This window comes from Muntiacus reevesi, chromosome 3, assembly GCF_963930625.1.
Source record: "Muntiacus reevesi chromosome 3, mMunRee1.1, whole genome shotgun sequence".
Lineage (NCBI taxonomy): Eukaryota > Metazoa > Chordata > Mammalia > Artiodactyla > Cervidae > Muntiacus > Muntiacus reevesi.
In genome coordinates this window covers 7,763,391-7,782,319 of record NC_089251.1, presented here as the reverse complement: position 1 = coordinate 7,782,319, position 18,929 = coordinate 7,763,391, and the positions used below count along the sequence as shown (strand labels likewise).

Sequence of the window (18,929 nt, the reverse complement as noted above, 5' to 3'; positions counted from 1 at the left end):
CCCGTGTCTACGGTGTCGGGACCTGGGCACGCCGGTGGACGCGAGCGCGCAAGGCGAGGACGACGGCTTCGTGGAAGCCGGTGACTCGGGGGGTAGGGGCGCTGCTGAAGCGACGTTTGCTTTCTCAGGGATGCCCTCCTGGGAAGGGGAATCGAGGCTGGGAAGGAACCCCAGAGCCCTCCCATCCCCCGCCCCAGGGTGGGTCTAGGGCTGCCGGCTCTCTTCTGGAGTTTCCGGGGCGGGCACCTGCGAGTAGGTCCCTGGAAACCGCACATTGGAGAACTGTGGTCAACCGGCCCCGTTTTACAGCTGGAGATACTGAGGCCGCTACAGGGTCACTCGCCCTTTGGGATTGGGATTTGCTCCATCCACTTTTTTCAGCCCCGGTGGAGACAGAGGCTCCTAAGGGAGCAGGGCTGAGCTGGACCCTCTTGGCTCAGCCAGACCGTCTATCTGGGTGGGCGTCAGCATTGCTAGCCACCTTTGCTGGTAGTGGTCTGGAGCCCTGGTGAATGTGACTTACTTTCAAAGCATCCTGTTGCCTGCACAGCACTGCAGGGGAAGGGAAGGAGGGAGGGTCAGGAGAGAGAACTCTCCGCTCCCTTCTCACCTCTGGAGCCTCAGTTTCCCCATCTGTAAAATAAGGATAATGATTAGTGTCTGCTGCATTGAGATGTATCAGGATTCAATGGGGAAATGAATGGGAAGAGGCTGGAAGCTTGAGAGGCCAGTGTTTTAGAGACCCCTATTTTTTGCCCACCTGGCAGCTTGTTCCACCCTTGCCAAATATAAGAAGAAAACCCAATAACCCAATCCTCCACCAAAATACTTGGCAAATTCTCTCTTTGTCCTCCTGGCCAAGATTTGGCAGGACCTAAGGGCAGACTCACATGTGTTGGCCTGTCTTCCAGTGTTGTCTGCCCTGGGTCCCTATACTGCCTCTTCCTTACCTCATTCCAGCCGAAGGCTTCCTCTCTGTCACTTACCTGGGTGGATCCCTAAGCCCAAGTCTGAGCAAGTCCCAGGGATGGCCATACTCTTCCTTGTTGCTGTGGAACATCTGGGGACAGGTAGCTGAGACCCAGGCCTCTCGCGCAGAGAAGACAGAGCCTCTGTTCAGGCAGAGCCCAGATCCTGCCAGTCCAGGAGCCCCATTCCAGGATCCAGCCTCCGTGACCTCCCATTGGTATCTGACCCTAGTGATCAGTCTCCTGGACGGACACATGCCCCTCTGTGGGTCTGAAACCCCCACCCCTTTTTGTTTTCCTTTACCCTCTCTTCTGTAGCTACCCCCACCCCCAAGAGTTTGGTTCTTCAGAGTTCTGTGCTGGCTTCTCTAGGTTCCAGGCATATGACCTCGGCCACTTCTTTGCTCCCCTGGTTTCTGTTACCATCTGTGTCGTGAATGCCCAGCCTGGGGTTTCAGGGCAGTCCTATCCTGTCCCTGCTTCTGGGACAGCCAGAGTGTCCCCCAGGAACCCCACCTTCATCCTGGTACAAGCACCCAACTTGCTATCTCTCCCACCTAACCATTTTCTCCTCTTCTGTTCCTGCCTCCATCATCAAGGGAGAACCCAAGAGTCCTGCCAACCTCTTTACCCCCCATGGCCAAGCCCCTGCTCTGCCACCTCCTCTGAAACTGCCAGTTACCCCTTTCTGCCACCCCAGTAGGTTCTACCCATGTGTCCCACTGCCCCTTCATCTCACCCAAAACCTAGGAAAGAGATGAATTTCAAAATAATTGTGCTTAATGAAACAGGCCAGGCAATAGGGTATATATGCTATTTGATTCCACTTTTATATACAACTAGACTTCCCTGGTGGCTTAGAGGGCAAAGCACCTGCCCACAATGCGGGAGACCCAGGTTCGATTCCTGGGTCGGGAAGATCCCTTGGAGAAGGAAATGGCAACCCACTCCGGTACCCTTGCCTGGGAAATCCCATGAATGGAAGGGCCTGGTAGGCTACAGTCCATGGGGTGGCAAAGAGTCAGACACGACTGAGCGACTTCACTTTCACTTTCTTTTATATACAACTAGAAAATGCCAGCTAATCTCTGGTGACAGAAAGCAGATTGAGGGGTGCCTGGGGGTGGAGTACGGAGTGTGTGAGGAAGAGCAGGAGGGAAAGAGCATGAGGAATCTTTGGTGGGGGGGGGAGTGATGAATGCGTTCACTATTAATTGTGGTAGTGGTTTCATGCATGCTCAGTCGCTTTAGTCGTATCCGACTCTTTGTGACCCCATGGGCTGTAGCCCACCAGGCTCCTCTGTCCATGGGATTCTCTAGGCAAGAATACTGGAGAGGGTTGCCATGCCCTCCTCAGTGGTTCCATGGGGTATTTATATATATATCATAACTTAACAAACTGCTCAAAAACCACAATGAATGGGGTATGGCAAGAGGACTTCAGAGCTCCCAATGGCCAAAGTTGGAATAATTTGATCAACAAAATTAAGTAGTATTGGATTATAACCCAAAGTATAAAATGAATATTCCATGAACTCATTCTGATATAAATAAATGATTGAATTAATAAATAGAGGAGAAGAGAAAAATCTCTTGTGCAGAATTCCAAATAATTTGTGTAGACATCCTGCCCTCAAGAAGGTGGAGAAAAACTCCTCCCTTTTAGGTGCAGGCTGGGCAAGTTGACTCCTTCCCATGACGACAGTGTGGGAAGGGGGATGAAGCCTAACTGCAGCAGAGAAGCCCAACACTCACCCCCCAGCCAGGTGACCAAGGTCAGCATCAACAGTGATCAATCATGTTGATAGTATGTACCCTTGACAGAATGTGATGCAAAAATGGCATTTGACCTCTGTACTCTTCCTCCCCTCAACTTGGTCTATCCATGAGGATAACACATGAGAAATCCCGGTAGAGGGACATTCTACACTACCTGAGCAGTGCTCCTCCAACCTGTCAATGTCATCAAGACCAAGGAACATCTGAGAGAGTGTCAGAGCAGAAAGAAACCTACGGAGTCATAACAAGTAAATGTACTGTGGGATCCTGAAACAGAAAAAAGGGCATTATGGACAAACCAAGGGAGGTCTGAATAAAGCATGGACTTCAGTTAATAATGTACAATTGGTGGTTTGTTAACTGTAACAAATGTATCATATCAATATAAGAGGTTAAAATATGGAAAACTAGGTGCAGGGTATATGAGAACCCTTTACAGTTTTTATATAAATCAAATTATTTAAAAAATTTGTTTTTAAAAACTTGTCAAATTGTGCACTTTGAACATGCATAGTTTATATTGCTTGTCTGATATTTGTGGGAAGATCTGTTAATAATTGATTTGATTTCTGTGATGGCTTCTTGAATCCATTTTGGCAAGTTACAATTTACTGGGAAATTTCCCATTTCATTTTCTGGAACATTTGCCTGTTCTTGTATAATTTGTATGGAATCTATAGTTATATCTTTCTTTTATTTCTATTTATTTGTGCCTTATATCTTTCTGTCTTGAGAAATTTTTCTAAATTTCTATGTTTTTAGCCTTTTTCCTGTTTTTTGGCCATGCCGTGGGGCATGTGGACTCTTAGCTCCCCAGCCAGGGATCGAACCCACGCTTCCTGCAGTAGAAGTGCAGAGTCTTAACCACTGGGCCACCAGGGAAGTCCCTTATTAGTCTTTTCCAAGAATCAACTTTTTGGCTTTGATATTCCTATTGTATCTTTCTATTTTATTAACTTCTTCTCTTTAACTTTATTTTGTCCTTCCTTCTGTTTTCTTTGGATTTATTCTGTGGTTTCTTTCATACATTTTTATTTTGGACAATTTGCTCATGATGTTGGAGCCTTTCTAATTATCCTAAAACACATCCTTAAAGCCATGAATGTTCCTTATTTATTGTGGGCCCAGCAGGGCATTAAGAGTCTATTTCACGCTAGATCTGGTTGTCTGGCAGTGAGGGCCCTTCAGGGTATCCAGATTGCTGTTTGCCAGGTTTGCTTTTCAAATGAACCCTCCCTCAAGGTGCACTCCCCAACATCCACTCGGGCCACAGGAGAACCAGACACCCCTCCCTGCCTGCCCTTTGCAGCAGTAGCCTCATCTCAATAGCCTCCCCTTCTCTGCTCTCCAGCAGCATCTGATCCTGTCCATCCTTGCCTTTTGACTTTTCTTGGCAGTAGTCCGACTCCAGTCCACAAGCTCCAATGATCAGAAGTCGGCCCTGCCCCTTCTCCAATAATTCTCCGAAATAGCCCTCACTGGGCAGGAGCTGGTGGAAACAGCCCCTTCCCCTCCCTGCCCCTGGGAGGGATACTTCATAGATTAAAAAGGGGAGGGCTCTGATCAGGAAGGGAGGACCTTAAGGTCGTCTGCAGAGGGGCCTATCCTACCTCTCCTAATACAGCACTCACTGGGAGGAAACACTTGGTGTGCCCTGGGGGCCTGTGAGAACCCTCAGCAGGGAAGGGAACATCGGGAAGCAGGAGGAGGCACAGACAGTGGCAGAAGGGCAGGGCTTCCAAGCTCCAGCCACAGGTCCGCAGCGTGCCGGGGCATCCAGGAACCCTGCCTGGAACCTGAGTCCTGGAGCTCCTCAGCAGTCCAGCTGCAGCTGCGCAGACTAGGCTGCCAGGGACTGAGATGAACCCAAGTTTCTTCCTGAGCAAGTCTGGGGTGTGGATGGCTCAGGACAGGTGGGGACTGGGTTGTGGGGCAAAGAGGTCTATATGGATCATGGGACTCTGATAGGCTGAAAAGTCCCCCCAAAGGTATTTTTGTCTAAATTCCTGCAAATGTAAATGTAACTTTATTTGGAAAAAAGTCTTTGCAGATGTGACTAAGTTAAATATTTTTTTCTTTATTACTACTTAAAAAATTTTATATAGTAGTTAATGTCTTACTAATGCCTGATTGTTACAGTTTATAAATAAAATGTGTTACTCTCTTCAGAAACAAACAAACAAGCTATTTTTTGCTTGGTATGGCCCAGTTTTGTTTTTGTTTTTTCTTTTTTTTGCTTTTGTGCAGATTGACAATATCCTAATTCCTGATTCATAATATGATCTTTTGCATTCTGTTTTCAGATTTCTAAAAGAATAAAATTACTTTCACAATTCACCAATATTTGAATAGTAGAAGACAGGTGTTCTAAGCTGGTGATCCACCTCTTCCTTCTTTCCATCTTTCTTTCCTTCTTTGCTTTTTAAATAAATTGGAGTTTTCCCAGACCACCTCAATAAAGTGAATATTGCAGTTCAAAATTTTTAGTTAAATGGGATTTGACATGAAAGTTTTTCAGATTATCCAAGTGGCCCTAAATATCATCATGGTGGTAGTGGTGGTGGTTTAGTCAATAAGTCATGTCCAACTCTTGTGACCCCATGGACTGTAGCCTACCAGGCTCCTCTGTCCATGTTATTTCCCAGGCAAGATCACTGGAGTGGTTGCCATTTCCTTCTCCAGGGGATCTTCCTGACCCAGGAATCAAACCCAGCTCTCCTGCACTGCAGGCAGATTCTTTACCAACTGAGCTATAAGGGAAACCCAAATGTCATCATGAGTGTTCTCATAAGATGAGCAGAGGCCATGAGAATGAGTCGCATTCTTGCTAATTTCTCTCAGCAGTCTCCTCCTTCTCTTTCCCTGCCTCCATTTCTAGAATGGAGAAAGGCCATTGTAGAAAGGCCATGCGAAGACAATTTATAACTTTTCAGATAAGACGGTCACCAGTATAGCATTGCCACGTTTAGCAAATAAAAACACAAGACACCCACTTAATAACTGCATGGGTTGTACTTATGCTAAGAGATTATTTGTTGTTTATCCGGAATCAAAATTTAATTAGGCATTCGGTGCATCTCATATTTTATTTGGCAACTCTGTGAGCAGTCCCGTCTTCCGCTCAACAGATACATTCTGATTTGATCCCTTTAATGAATGAGGACAGTGTTTTATTTTGGGTTTTTTTGGCTGTGCCACATGGCATGTGGGATCTTAGTTCCCAGACTGTGAATTGACCCTGTGCCCGCTGCAGTGGAAACACAGAGTCCTGACCAGTGGACCACCGGGGAAGTCCCATAACTGTTTTTAAGGTAAGTAAAGGATGGTTATGTCACAGATGTCATGGCCCAGGTAGCACAGGACTAGCATCTCCCAAAGGTCCTCCTATAGGCAGGACACGAACTTGGGCAAACTCCGGGAGATGGTGAGGAACATGGAGGCCTGGACTGCTTCAGTCCGTGGAGTCTCAAAGAGTCGGACATGACTTGGTGACTGAACGAACAAACAAATAATAAGACAGTGACTGCAATATCTGTTGCAGGTTCAAGGGTTTTAAAATACAGAATATGACTGAAAGGCAGTACCATCTGCCTCTCAGCATCCAAAGGGTCCTAGGTATATGCATCTCCATTCATTCAACAGCCATTTAAAAAAAATATTTATTGGACTTCCTGGGTGGTCCAGTGGTTAAGAATCCACGTGCCAATGCAGGGGACATTGGTTCCATCCGTGGACCAGGAAGACTCCGGGACAGCTAAGCATGGGCACCACAACCAGAGATTAGCCCCTTCATATAGCCATGAAGACCTAGTGTAACCAAAAAGTAAATAAAATTATTTAGTTATTGACTGCACTGGGCCTTTAGTTGTGATACATGAGGTCTTCAACCTTCATTACAGCATGAGGGATCTCTTATTAACAGTTGGGGCATTTGAACTGTTAGTTGCGGCATGTGGGATCTAGTTCCATGACCAGGGATAGAACCCGGCCCCCATACACCGGGAGCACAGAGCCTTAGCCACTGGACCACTGGGGACAACAGCCATTTTTGAGTGCCAGCATTACATTTAGGCACTGTTAAAGGGCTCTGGATAGAGCAATGAAAATCTAAATAGACAAAAATCCCCGCCCTCCTGGAGTTTACCTTCTGGGCAAAAATAGATGGTAAACAATAAAAAGGCTAGGAAGAAAAATTGCTTGCTGAGTGGGAAACAAGTGTGGTTGTAATTTAAATAGGTTGCCAGAGGAAAGGCCTCACTTAAAAAGTAATAACAGGCATAGTGCATTTATCTTTATATTTTTTACAAATTAAAGGCTTCTGGCAACCCTACATCAAGCGAGTCTGTAGGCGTTTTTCCAACAGCATTTGCTTACGTCATGTTTCCATCACGTTTTGGTAATTTTTGAAATATTTCAAATCCTTCAACAGCAAAAACATTACGACTCACTGAAGACTTGGATAATAGTATTCTTTTTTTAGCAATAAAGTGTTTTGTTAAAAAAAAAAAAGACAACAGAGGGAGATTATGCACAAAGAAGAAGACAATGAGAAGACAAGCAGATACTGGAGTAGTGAGGCCACCCACGCAGGAGGGCTGGAGAGGCAAGGAATGGTTCCCTGGAGACTCCTGAGGGCATGTGGCTGCCCACACCTTAAAGTCAGCACAATGAACCTCTGATTTGGGGCTTCTGGCCTTCGGAATGTGTTGTTTTAAGCCAATAAATGGTTGTTTGTTGTAGTGACTTAATGATTTGAGAAATTCTCAGCCTATCTAGGGACTTCTCTGGTGGCTGAGACCATAAATCCTCCTGCCAATGCAGGAGACCTGGGTTTGATCCCTGGGTCAGGAAGATCCCCTGGAGAAGGAAATGGCAACCACTCCAGTACTCTTGACCTGCCTCTTGAGAAATCTGTATGCAGGTCAGGAAGCAACAGTTAGAACTGGACATGGAACAACAGACTGGGTCCAAATAGGAAAAGAAGTACGTCAAGGCTGTATATTGTCACCCTGCTTATTTAACTTAAATGCATAGTACATCATGAGAAATGCCGGGCTGGATGAAGCACAAGCTGGAATCAAGATTGCCAGGAGAAATATCAATAACCTCAGATATGCAGATGAAGACACCCTTATGGCAGAAAATGAAGAAGAACTAAAGAGCCTCTTGATGAAAGTGAAAGAGAAGAGCGAAAAAGTTGGCTTAAAGCTTAACATTCAGAAAACTAAGGTCATGGCATCTGGTTCCATCACATCATGGCAAATAGATGGAGAAACGGTGGAAACAGTGGCAGACTTTGTTTTGGGGGGCTCCAAAATCACTGCAAATGGTGACTGCAGCCATGAAATTAAAAGACGCTTGCTCCTTAGAAGAAAAGCTATGACCAACCTAGATAGCATATTAAAAAGCAGAGACATTACTTTGCCAACAAGTGTCCGTCTAGTGAAGGCTATGGTTTTTCTAGTAGTCATGTATGGATGTAAGAGTTGGACTAAAAAGAAAGCTGAGTGCAGAAGAATTGATGCTTTTGAACTGTGGTGTTGGAGAAGACTCCTGAGAGTCCCTTGAACTGCAAGGAGATCCAACCAGTCCATCCTAAAGGAGATCAGTCCTGGGTGTTCATTGGAAGGACTGATGTTGAAGCTGAAACTCCAATACTTTGGCCACCTGATGTGAAGAGCTGACTCACTGGAAAAGACCCTGATGCTGGGAAAGATTGAAGATGGGAGAAGAAGGGGACGACAGAGGATGAGATAGTTGGATGGCATCACTGACTCAATGGAGATGAGTTTGGGTAAACTCCAGGAATTGGTGATAGACAGGGAGGCCTGGCGTGCTGCAGTCCATGGGGCTGCAAAGAGTCAGACATGACTGAGCGACTGAATTGAACCAGTACTCTTCCCTGAGAAATCCCATGGACAGAGGAACCTGGCAGGCTACGGTCCGTTGAGAAAAGGCCCAGGGTGTGTCTCAGCAGGAGACCCCTGATGTCGGGGAGAAGGGGCCCAGGACAGGGAGATCCAGCAGTGTGGACAGGTGTCTGAATCAGCCTGTAACATAATACCATAGACTATGTGGCTTAAAAATAATAGAAATTTAATTCTTATGGTTCTGGATTCTGGCAAGTCCAAGATCAAGGCACTAGCATATTTGGTATCTGATGAGGGCCCATTTCCACCCATTTCCTGGTTCGCAGATGGTCGTCTTCTCCCTGGGTCTGCATGTGGTGGAAGAGGTGATGGAGTTCTCTGGGGTCTCTTATAAGGGCACTAACCCCTTTCATGAGGGCCGCACCCTCATGACCTAATCACCTCCCAGTGGTGTCCCCTCCTAATGCCATTGTACTGGGCATTAGGATTTCAACATGAACTTCAGGGGGGACATGAACATTCAGTTCATAACAGTGTCCCAGGACAGGGGTCCCCAGGGGTGTGGATAGAGGTCAAGGAGTCATAGGTCACTCAACCCTGACAGACCCAGGCTGGTTCCTAGGAGGGCAGTTAGGCTGCACTGACCCTGGGGAGGCTAGTATCCATCTGAAGCTTGAGGGACTCTGTGAACAGAGGGAGCACCCACACCTGTGCCCTGCATCCTCTGCCTGCCCAGCATGCCTCTACAGAGAGTTCCCACCCCTGAGATGATTCTGAGTCATGAGCAGCAGGGGTCCTGAGCTGGGAACAGTAGATCTTGTCCACTGTCAGGATCAAGCAAGGCCTATGAACAGAGGTGCCCCTGCCCAGCTCCATGGGAGCCCAGAATCCACCCACCACCTGTGGGATGCTTGCTGCCTCCTGCAGATCCTGCTCAGAGCAGTGACTATCAGTCCACCAGTCCCCTGTGAATATGTCTATATGCTCAGTCACTTCAGTCTTGTCTGACTCTTTGCAACCCCATGAACTGTAGCCGAACAGGCTCCTCTGTCCATGGAGATTCCCCAGGCAAGAATACTGGAGTGGGTTTCCATGCCCTCCTCCAGGGCATCTTCCCGACCCAGGGATCGAACCCGCATCTCCTGCATTGCAGGCGGATTCTTTACCTCTGAGCCACCAGGGAAGCTCAGAGCAGTGGCCTCCAATCTGCTGGCCCCCTAGTGGTCATCGAGGCCCTCTCGCCCGCATGAGAGTCCAGGCCCTGCACTGAATGGCAAGACCACCCATCTAAGGTGCATGCATGGGACAGGTGCCCGAGGACCGGAAGCAGAAGGACCTGGGCCCAGACCTCACACTGCTGCTGCCACTGCTGCCTGGTAGACCCCACGGACTTCCCCAGAGTGAGGAATCTGGGGGCGTATGGTGGGGGGGTGTCAGTAGGGACTGCCTTTCTGAGCTTTGCCGCAGCTAAGGTCTCTGGTACGTGGAGAGGGCAGGAACCAGGAGATCTTCCAGTGAGCCCTGGCTGAGAGATGAGTGATGGGGGTTGGAAAGCTGCTTCTGGAATCTTGAGACTCCAGTCAAGTCCCAGGAAGAGCAGGCCCCTCACATTGAACAGTCCTTCCTCCTTAGACCCGCAGTGGCCAAGGAGGGTCCATCGGTGAACCCCAAGAGTTCCTGCCCCTACGACTGGCCTCCTGGGGGCATCTTCCCTGCAAGCTACTCCCAGGTGTGGCCCCACTCTGGGGAACCTTGTGGCCCCTGCCTGGGGTCCTCCCACTCAGCCCTTCAAGTCGGGGAGAGAGGGCTGTTTTTGCCCCAAACATCCCAGATTGGACGGAACATGGCTCCCAAGCTTCCAGAAACGAGTCCAGGAGGTTAGACTGGATTCCTGAGATGCAAAACCTGTCAGAGAGCATTTGACTGACTTCCTGATTGGATTAGACCACACCAGCAGCCCCCGGAAGCTTCTCCCAGGGGCATATAGAAGAGAGAGCTGCCTGCCAGAACAAATTCAGAGCAGCCATGCTTCTCCTGGCTTCTTGCCACTGAGAGGCAGGTGGGGGTGGTTTTTAGGTTCCTACCTTTGCTGAAGAGACCCAGAGCATGTCCAGCCCTGGCTTCTCCTAGGAGGGGCTTGACCCTGAGACTCCTGTGTGCTGGTCATGGCCTCACTCAGGGCATCTGCAGCTCCTAGAGAGACAGAAGGGAAAGCCAGTGCTTTCCTGTAGGACCTGTAGGACCAGCCCAGGTGCCACAGTGAAAACCAAGACAGAGGCCAAGGGGAGTCAGGTAGGCACCTGGGTCGCCCACACGGGGCCAGGAGTGCAGTTCAGAACTTTCTGAAGCCCTGGAGTTCAAGAACTGCTCCCGGCTCTGGGCAAGGTGGACATGCGAGTGCCCTCCTTGGCCAGGGCCCAGGTTCAGAGGGAGGGGGCTGGGTGAGGAATGAGGCCTCCAGGGTCCAAGTCTAAACAGGAGATCTACACCACGATCCTCACCCAACCCTCCTAGCACCTGGGTCTGCAGCTCGTGCAAGGCGGTGTGTGTGCTGAGCTGACCCGTCCCCAAAGCCCAGCTGGACTCCGAAGAGGGCGGGCAGGACTTTTATCCCCAGCCCAGCCCGCAGGACCCTTCCCTTCCTGAGGCAGACTGCAGCAAGTACCCTGGCTGATCCCCTGCGCCCCTACAGCTCCACACAGCCCCAAACCACCTCCTGTTGGCTGGGATTGGCCTGACCTCTGCTCTGGCCAAGGCCACGACCATCCTTCGGCCCCCACGAGGTATGGCTGGCACCGTGGCACACCGCTGAGACTCTGTACAAGCCTCACCCACTTCACCGTTCCCCTGGCTCCTGGACCGGGCCAACCTTCAGGGCTGGGCCAGGGGAGAAGGCAGTGGCAGCCAGGTGATGAAGGGTAATGAGATGGCCATCACCAGGTGTCAGCAAAGGCTGAGACCACACAGAAATAAGGACAGGGAGACAGAGAAGGCCAGCGGGTCTGAAAAAGGCCTACAGCCAGCGCAGAGAGATGGGCCCTGCGAGGGTTTGGTCAGAAACTCAGAGGTGACCCCATGTAAGTGCACTGGCCACGTGGCTTCACAGGATCTGCTGGGAAGCTCTCTTTACAGAGGGGGAAACTGAAGGGGTCGGGATAAGTGGACAGAGATTTACAAGCACCTGGAGGAGTCAGGATTCAAACAGGGGCCCCTGAGCTGGGCAACTGACCCGTCCCCACTCCTGCTCCTGGTCCTGGTTTTCACATGTTGCAGACCCAGCCCAAACCCCCCTCCCCAATTTATACCCAGGGAGCATCGGCCACCTTCACTTTTATTTATTTTCCATTTTTTGCCACTCTGCCTGGCTTGCGGGATCTTAGTTCCCAGACTAGGGGTTGAACCCAGACCCGCAGCAGTGAAAGCGCCCAGTTTAACCACTGGACCAGCAAGGAATTCTCTCACCCTGACTTTTTTTTTTTTTTTTGAGATTGCTCAATCAGATCAGGTCTTCACATTTATTGGCTATCGACGTCAATGGGAAATCTTAAAACACTGAAGAGAACAGGTCACCCCTCCCTCTGTCTCATTCGTTAGTTTTTTTTTTTTGTTTTTTTTTTAGGACCCACTCCTCTTTTTTTAAGAGTAACCTGACTTTTAGAATCTAGAATATTCCTTGCAGTGGTTCCTTGGTAATCCAAGGCATTGCCCCTCTCCGACTTAAATTCTTTGGAGCGCCATCCATCAGCCTCCCCGACATCTAGCAGTCACCACAGACTCAATGGACATGAATTTGAGGACACTCCAGGAGACAGGGAGGACAGAGGAACCTGACGTGTTGCAGTCCCTGGGATTGCAAAGAATTGGACAAGACTTAGCAACTGACCAACGGACTCGAGGATTCCTTTTAAGGTCAAAGTGAGCAGCAGTGGTGCAGGCCCTGGGGCCTCGAGCGAGGATGAAAGGGGTGGGATGGCCTCTGGTGCCTCCGGAGGGCGCGGGCGGGCTTCGGTGGTAATATCCTGAAGAAGCTTTGCTCATCTCTGCTTCCTGTGCTTTCACCACCGGAGAGGGCAGGGCCTGAGGGGGCAGGGGTCCTGTGGGGACCTCTCTGCCTCAGGAGGATACAACCCACCCACCAGCTCAGGACCCCTCCAAAGCCTCTTCCCTCAGGGCCTGGCACCCCAGAGCCAAGGCCGGGGGAGCTGGTTCCCAAGCAGCAGGTGGGAAGAGTCAACGAGGCCCCTGTCAGTCTTATTTGGGGCCAGTGGACCCTCAGTTTCAGCCAGAGATCAGGCCTCCAGATGACCTTATCTCTCGGTGAGCAATTTGGGTGACTCTGCCCAGGGACTGGGACTCGCCACTGCCTCCCAAGGATGGCCAGGACACCAGGGAGGAAACTGCCTCCCTCCAAGGACAAAGCTGGGATCAGTCGTGGCAGGGATATTGCTGGGGTCCCAGGCCCAGGCCACTGGGCTGTGGCCAGAGTCTGCACATGGCCTAATGACCTCTCAGAGAGAAGGCCAAGGGGACTTCCCTGGCGGTCCGATGGTTAAGACTTCATCTTCTTCACCTGGTGGTCCCATGGTTAAGAATCTGCCTGCCGAGGCAGGGGACAACATGGGTCCCATCCCTGGTCCGGGAGGATCCCACATGCCCCAGGGCAACTAAACCCAGCTGAAGCGCCACAACTACCGAGCCTGTACTCTGAAGCCCGTGAACCCACACTCTGCGCCAAGGAAAGCCACTGAGGCAAAAAAACTAAAGAGAAGCCCCCACTAACCGCAACTAGAGAAAGTCCCTGAGCAGCAAGAAGACCCACTGTGGCCAAAATGAAATAAATGAAAAAGAAAAAAATCTTCACCTTCTAATGCAGAGGTGGGGCGGGGTTCAATCCCTGGTTGGAGAGCTAGAATCCCACCTGCCGTGTGCCTCTCAGCCAAAAAGTCAAAACATAAAACAGAAGCAGTATCGTAACAAATGACTGTTTGTTATAGTACAGACTTTAAAGACTTTAAAAATGGTCCACCTTAAAAAAAAAATTTTTTTTTTAAATAAAAAGACCAAGTCCTTGCACTCCCTGTGACTCAAAGCGCTTGGTGTCCGGAGCAGCCCAGTGGATAGTCTGACCTCAGGCCCTCGCCCCCCACCCCCCTACTCAATGTAGAAGCCCACCCTGTGCTGTCCCCCAACCCCACCAACATGGCACCTGGACTGTAGCATCCACGCTCTGCTTTGCTGAGCCTCCACACGTGGGGCTCTGGTGTCCAGCTTGGGGGGTCTCATCTACTGGACCCACAGCAGGGGCCAAGTCCTTTAGGGGCTGGAGGAGAGAAGGGGCCAACTCGAGGAAGGCGTGTGTCCTTCAGCCTCTGGCCTGGTGTGGGGCTCCCTGGGTGGGGGGGCAGGAGGCTGGATCTGGGCTCCAAGAGCTCAGGGCTCACACCGCACACTCTGTCTTTCCTGGTCAGAATTCTCTCAGCTGCCCCACACTTCCTTGTCCCTTCTGAGAACCAGGCCTATTTGACTACATGGGCTGCGAGGGTGAGTAATTCTCTATTTTCACTGGGGGGTTGGAAGCAGGAGTCTCATCACACATACCCTACCTTGGGCTAGGGCTGAGCTGGGGCTCCTGGAAGCCAGAGATGACAGCTCGTCTGGATCGGGGACCACCAACCACGTACAGAGCCAAGCAGAGTGAAGGGAAGGGGCACAGAGCGGGTGTGGAGGGAGTCCTTGTCCCTGCCAGAGGTTGCGGAGCTCCGGGGAAGATCCCCTCCCCACCCCCTGGCCCCTGGTCTTGCACAATCCTGACCAGCGAGGAAAGGGGCAGAATCTTGCCAGGTATTTCAGCAGGAGTGCTGGCAGTTGCCTCACCCTTCCGGGATTTGGCAAAATTTGAATCACTCCACCCTGGGGTGGGCCACGGGTCAGGTGGATCATAAATATGGTCCCCCCAGAAAAGAAAGCCTGCTCACTAGTTTCCTCCTTTAGCTGCTGCCTGGACCACCGGCCTCTTCTGCCCCAAAACCATGTCCGTAGCTCTCCTGTGGCTGGGCTTCACCCTCCTGGGGGCCCTGCACACCCAGGCCCGGAGTTCCACCCCCAGACTGCTGCGGGCCCCACCTCTGTCCAAGATCCCGCTGCAGCCCAACTTCCAGGCTGACCAGGTAAGGGCCCTGGAGGGACAGTGGCAGGGGGCGGGCAGGGAAGCATGTGAGCAGAGGGAACAGGAGGTGAAGGGTCTTAGCGAACCTGCATGGGCAGGATGCCCAGGCTTCATTCAGCTCAGCCTGCCCTCCGGCCCCCTGATGGAAGCCAGGCTCCATGGCCCCGCATTGACCCTGACCTTGCTGGCAAGAGAATCACCTAGACAGATCTTTTCCAGGTCCACACTCTCTCCCATCATCTCTGTGGTGAGTGGATGACGGGAACACCTTCAGTCCTCTGCATGAGAAGGAAACTGAGGTCCAGGGAGGACACCCCATCCCTACCATCCTCTGGGCTCCCTCCTTGCCTGGCCTCCCCCAGCTCCCACTGGCTCCCACTACTTCAGTTCCTAGTCCAGGAACTGAATGCCCAGTCCCAGGCCTGGTGCTCAGCCAGAGGGGCTCCTGGCTTGGGGGCAAGCTGCCAGCCGTGCCTGCAGGGACAGTGCTGTAGGGGGGCCCTAGGGTGGTTTGTGGGTTCTGCCTATTATAGTCCCCCCTGTAGTTCCAGGGGAAGTGGTACGTCGTAGGCGTGGCGGGGAATGCAATTAAGAAGGAAGAGCAAGACCAGTTTAAGATGTACACCTCCAACTACGAGCTGAAGGAAGATGGCAGCTACAACGTCACCTCCACCCTATTAAGGTGAGAGTTGCCACCTCCTTGGGGAAAGTGGGGGAGACCCAAGGGGCTGCCCGAGTGTCTAGAGGCAGATTTCATGTCAAAGTCAAGGGCTGACCAGAGGAGAGGCAGTCACTCATCCTTCTGCTCAGCAGTGGATTCAGACATTAATATTTGTTCATTTCTTCCTGCATTGTTTAGTCGCTAAGTTGTGCCCGGCTCTTTGTGACCCCTTGAACTGTAGCCCTCCAGGCTCCTCTATCCATGAGATTATTGAGACAAGAATACTGGAGTGGGTTGCCATTTCCTTCTTCAGGGGATCTTCCCGGTTCAGGGATCAAACCCGCATCTCCTGCATTGGCAGGTGGATTCTTTACCACTGAGCCACCTGGGAAGCCCTCTTCCTTCATCAGATCAACATTTATTGGTCATTTCAGTGCAGATAGACAGTGCTGGGCATGGACACAGGCATCAGGAAACAAGACACAGAGAGAGAGCAGGGGTCTCCTGGATGGGGAAGAGGGTCCCCGAATCCAGCCTGGAACCCCACCCAGGTCTTCATTGAGGGTTTACAGGGAGGTAGCCTCCAGAACTGGGCCTTGAAGGAGCCACTCTGCCTCGGAAGGAGGCATAGAGCATCCATAGCAGGGACTGGTGGACTCTGAGTCAGAGGGAAGCACTCCTTCAGGAAGCAGCACGTCATCATCCAGCTACCCAGCAGGAGCATCTGATGAGTGGCTTGGCAGGGGTGGCAGCCCGCACACTGCCAGGGTCCTCAAACACCAGCACAGAAGTGATCTGGTGAGGAGTGGGTCTGAGCAGGGAACCTCTGGGTGCGGTGGAGAGAGAAACGGTGGCTGCCAAGGATCACCCAGCCCCTCTGGCACCCAGGGAGACTGAGGCTGGAGCATGTGTGCAATAAGAAGCAGAGGGAGGATGGGTTTGGGGAAATAAGCTCCGGAATACCAGGGGAGAGGGTGGAACTCAGGTCAGGGTTGACCCAGGAGCTAGAGGAGTCCTTGGCATGGAGCAGACTGGAACCTTGGAGGGTGAGTCCCCCAGGAGAGTTTCCAGACAGGGAAGCAGCAGAGGGAAGATAGGAGTAGGGGATAAATGCCTGAGGAATGGGGTGGGGGACAGTGTGTAGGGAAGACCACCAAGGGGAGACAGCCCTGAAGAGGAAAGGACAGTGGGTGCTAGAGGGAGGATCTGAGCAGGGTCAGGTGGCCCAGGGAGGACCGGGCAGGGACACCCAGGGGTCGGCTCAGAGGCCCATCTGAGGGCTGGGTGGGGAGGGGACCTCCTGCTGCGGTGGGGGATGGGCTGTCTTGGGCTGGGCCAGACCAGGAGCGTCAGAATCCCAGCCCCTCCAGCTGCAGCCCTGGCCCTGAACATGTCCAGCCCCAGGAGCGCAAACCCCTGTCCCCTCTGCCCTTACTCACCCATCTCTTGCCCACAGGGACGAGGGCTGTGACTACAGGATCAGAACTTTTGTCCCAAGCTCCCGGCCTGGCCAGTTCACCCTTGGCAATATTAGGAGTGAGTCCTGAGGGAGGTGGGCCCTGGGGTTGGGCTTCCAGGAGGTGGGGGGAGGCAGGATCCTCCTAGAAGGGGCACAGTCCTCCCCGCCCCTCCACACGGATGCTGTTCTGCATGGAGAGCCCATGTAGACAGGTGGGGAACAAAGCCGCTCCCTCCTCCCAGCTGGGGCAGCTGACCCCTCCCTGTCCTTCCCATCTTCCCCGCAGGCTACCCCGGGATAAGGAGCTACACCGTGCGGGTGGTGAACACCGACTACAACCAGTTTGCCATAGTGTTCTTCAAGAAGGTTCAAAAGAAACAGGGGTACTTCAAGACCACCCTTTACGGTGGGTCCTTCCCTCGAGACCTCGGGGACCCACCCCCACCCAGCCCCCCAGGTCCTCTCCAGTTCAGCTCCGAGCCCCTGCAGGGGTCCAGGGAGGGAGGCCCTTCTGCAGACCCTCCATGAGGAAGGGGTCAGAGACTTTGTTTATACATCCAGCAATGTTTATAGAGTGTTTGCTGGCCACTCGCTGGCCACCTTGACCACAGGGAGGACCAAGGAGCTGACCCCTGAAGTGAAGGAGAACTTCATCAACTTCGCCAAGTCCCTGCGCCTCACCGATGACCACATCATCTTCACCGTCCCGATTGGTAATGGCCAGTGTGGACTGTCCAGGCCCACTGCTGTCCCCCACTGCCTCCCAGGGAGAGGGGGGCGGAGGAGGGGCTTGGCCCTCTGCTCTGTCACTGAAGCCCCTCCCTGGGAGCCACTCTGGGTTGAGGAAGACCCTGCCCCAACCCAGGGATCTGAGGGGCACCCAGGGATCTGGGCCCCAAGTGTTCCTCCTTGACAGATGAAGATTTTAGACCCAGGTCGAAATTCTCCCAGTCTCTCGGCCCCGGGGTCCCCTTCCCCCTACGATCCAGGCCCTCACTATCTGGGACCACTTCCTCCTCCCTCCCCCTTGTCTAGGGCCCCTTTCCTCCTTGCCTTAAGGCCTACTCACCACTGACTTGAAAGGCGGCCTTGTCTTCAGGCAGCCTGGACTGGGCATGGGGCTCCAGCCGGGCCGCCCAGGGAGCCAGCAGTCCCCATAGCTGGGGGACTGCCAGGGCCCAGCAGGTAAACAGGTGGGCGGCCTGGTGCCCGAGAGGATGTGTGGCAGGGCCTCGCTGGCCTGCTCTGAACAGGGTGCCCCTGAGCTGCTCATCCTGAGGCCTTCCTCCCAAACCCCTGCTCCCAGCCCTGAATGGAACCCCCAGATCTGCAGTTGCTGGGTCAGGCTGGAGCCTGGGGTGCCCAGGGGCAGGGCAGGCATCCCAGTGGGCAGAAGTCACACACACATACACACACACACACACACACACACACAGACACACCCCTGCCCATTCTGACAGACTCTCTCCCCCACAGATCGGTGCATCGATGACCAGTGAGCCTGCAGTGAGTACAGCTGGGGAGTGGGGACAGATGGGAGCAGGGGGGTGCAGTGGGCCTGGGGTTTCAAACTACCTTTGCGCTCCCCCACCCAGAACGGTTGCTGTCTCTACTTCCCCGTCTCCCTCTCAGGTGCCTCCAGTCTCTCTTTGCTCCCACCCGCCTCATGCCAGCCTTTGCCTGGCCCAGCGCCCAGTAAACCCCCCCACCAGCCTGGACACCAGTGACAGGAGAGAGCCCAGAGACCCTTCTCCGGGTCTGCCCCCCAGCAGCTCCTTGGGCTGCAGCCCGGAAGATGCAGCCCCGCCTTGCCTGCTAAATAAACACATGCCCCGCCCCAGTCTGTGCTGCTTGACTGCTCCTGGACTCCTGGGCCACTGGGCGGAGGACAGGCGGAGGCTGGGCTCACACCAGCAAGGCTCCCGGAGCCCCTCGGGTCCTCAGCAAGAGACGGCGGCCCCAGGGCCCGTGGCCAGCTTTGGCTGGACTCTTCCTAGCCCCCCACCCCAGGCCAGCAGCAGGCCTC

The 18,929-nt window shown here is 52.5% G+C and overlaps 1 protein-coding gene across 1 annotated transcript; it reads left to right on the top strand.

The window, feature by feature from the left end:
- The first annotated feature begins 14,597 nt into the window (after nucleotides 1-14,597).
- On the top strand, nucleotides 14,598-18,672 carry LCN2 (lipocalin 2). The gene is made up of 7 exons (XM_065927116.1): nucleotides 14,598-14,784; nucleotides 15,329-15,465; nucleotides 16,901-16,980; nucleotides 17,190-17,309; nucleotides 17,515-17,616; nucleotides 18,380-18,409; nucleotides 18,536-18,672. Exons 1-6 carry the CDS (start codon nucleotides 14,647-14,649, stop codon nucleotides 18,400-18,402), a joined length of 600 nt encoding a protein of 199 aa, XP_065783188.1. The 5' UTR covers nucleotides 14,598-14,646; the 3' UTR covers nucleotides 18,403-18,409; nucleotides 18,536-18,672.
- Nucleotides 18,673-18,929: the final 257 nt, after the last annotated feature.

What these genes read in the sequence shown, in the direction of transcription:
- LCN2 (XM_065927116.1), top strand. Translation starts at nt 14,647, where the DNA reads ATGTCCGTAGCTCTCCTGTGGCTGGGCTTCACCCTCCTGGGGGCCCTG. An exon ending in CACCCTTGGCAATATTAGGA is followed by an intron (nt 16,981 to 17,189) that starts GTGAGTCCTGAG and finishes TCTTCCCCGCAG; the next exon opens with GCTACCCCGGGATAAGGAGC. An exon ending in CATCTTCACCGTCCCGATTG is followed by an intron (nt 17,617 to 18,379) that starts GTAATGGCCAGT and finishes TCTCCCCCACAG; the next exon opens with ATCGGTGCATCGATGACCAG.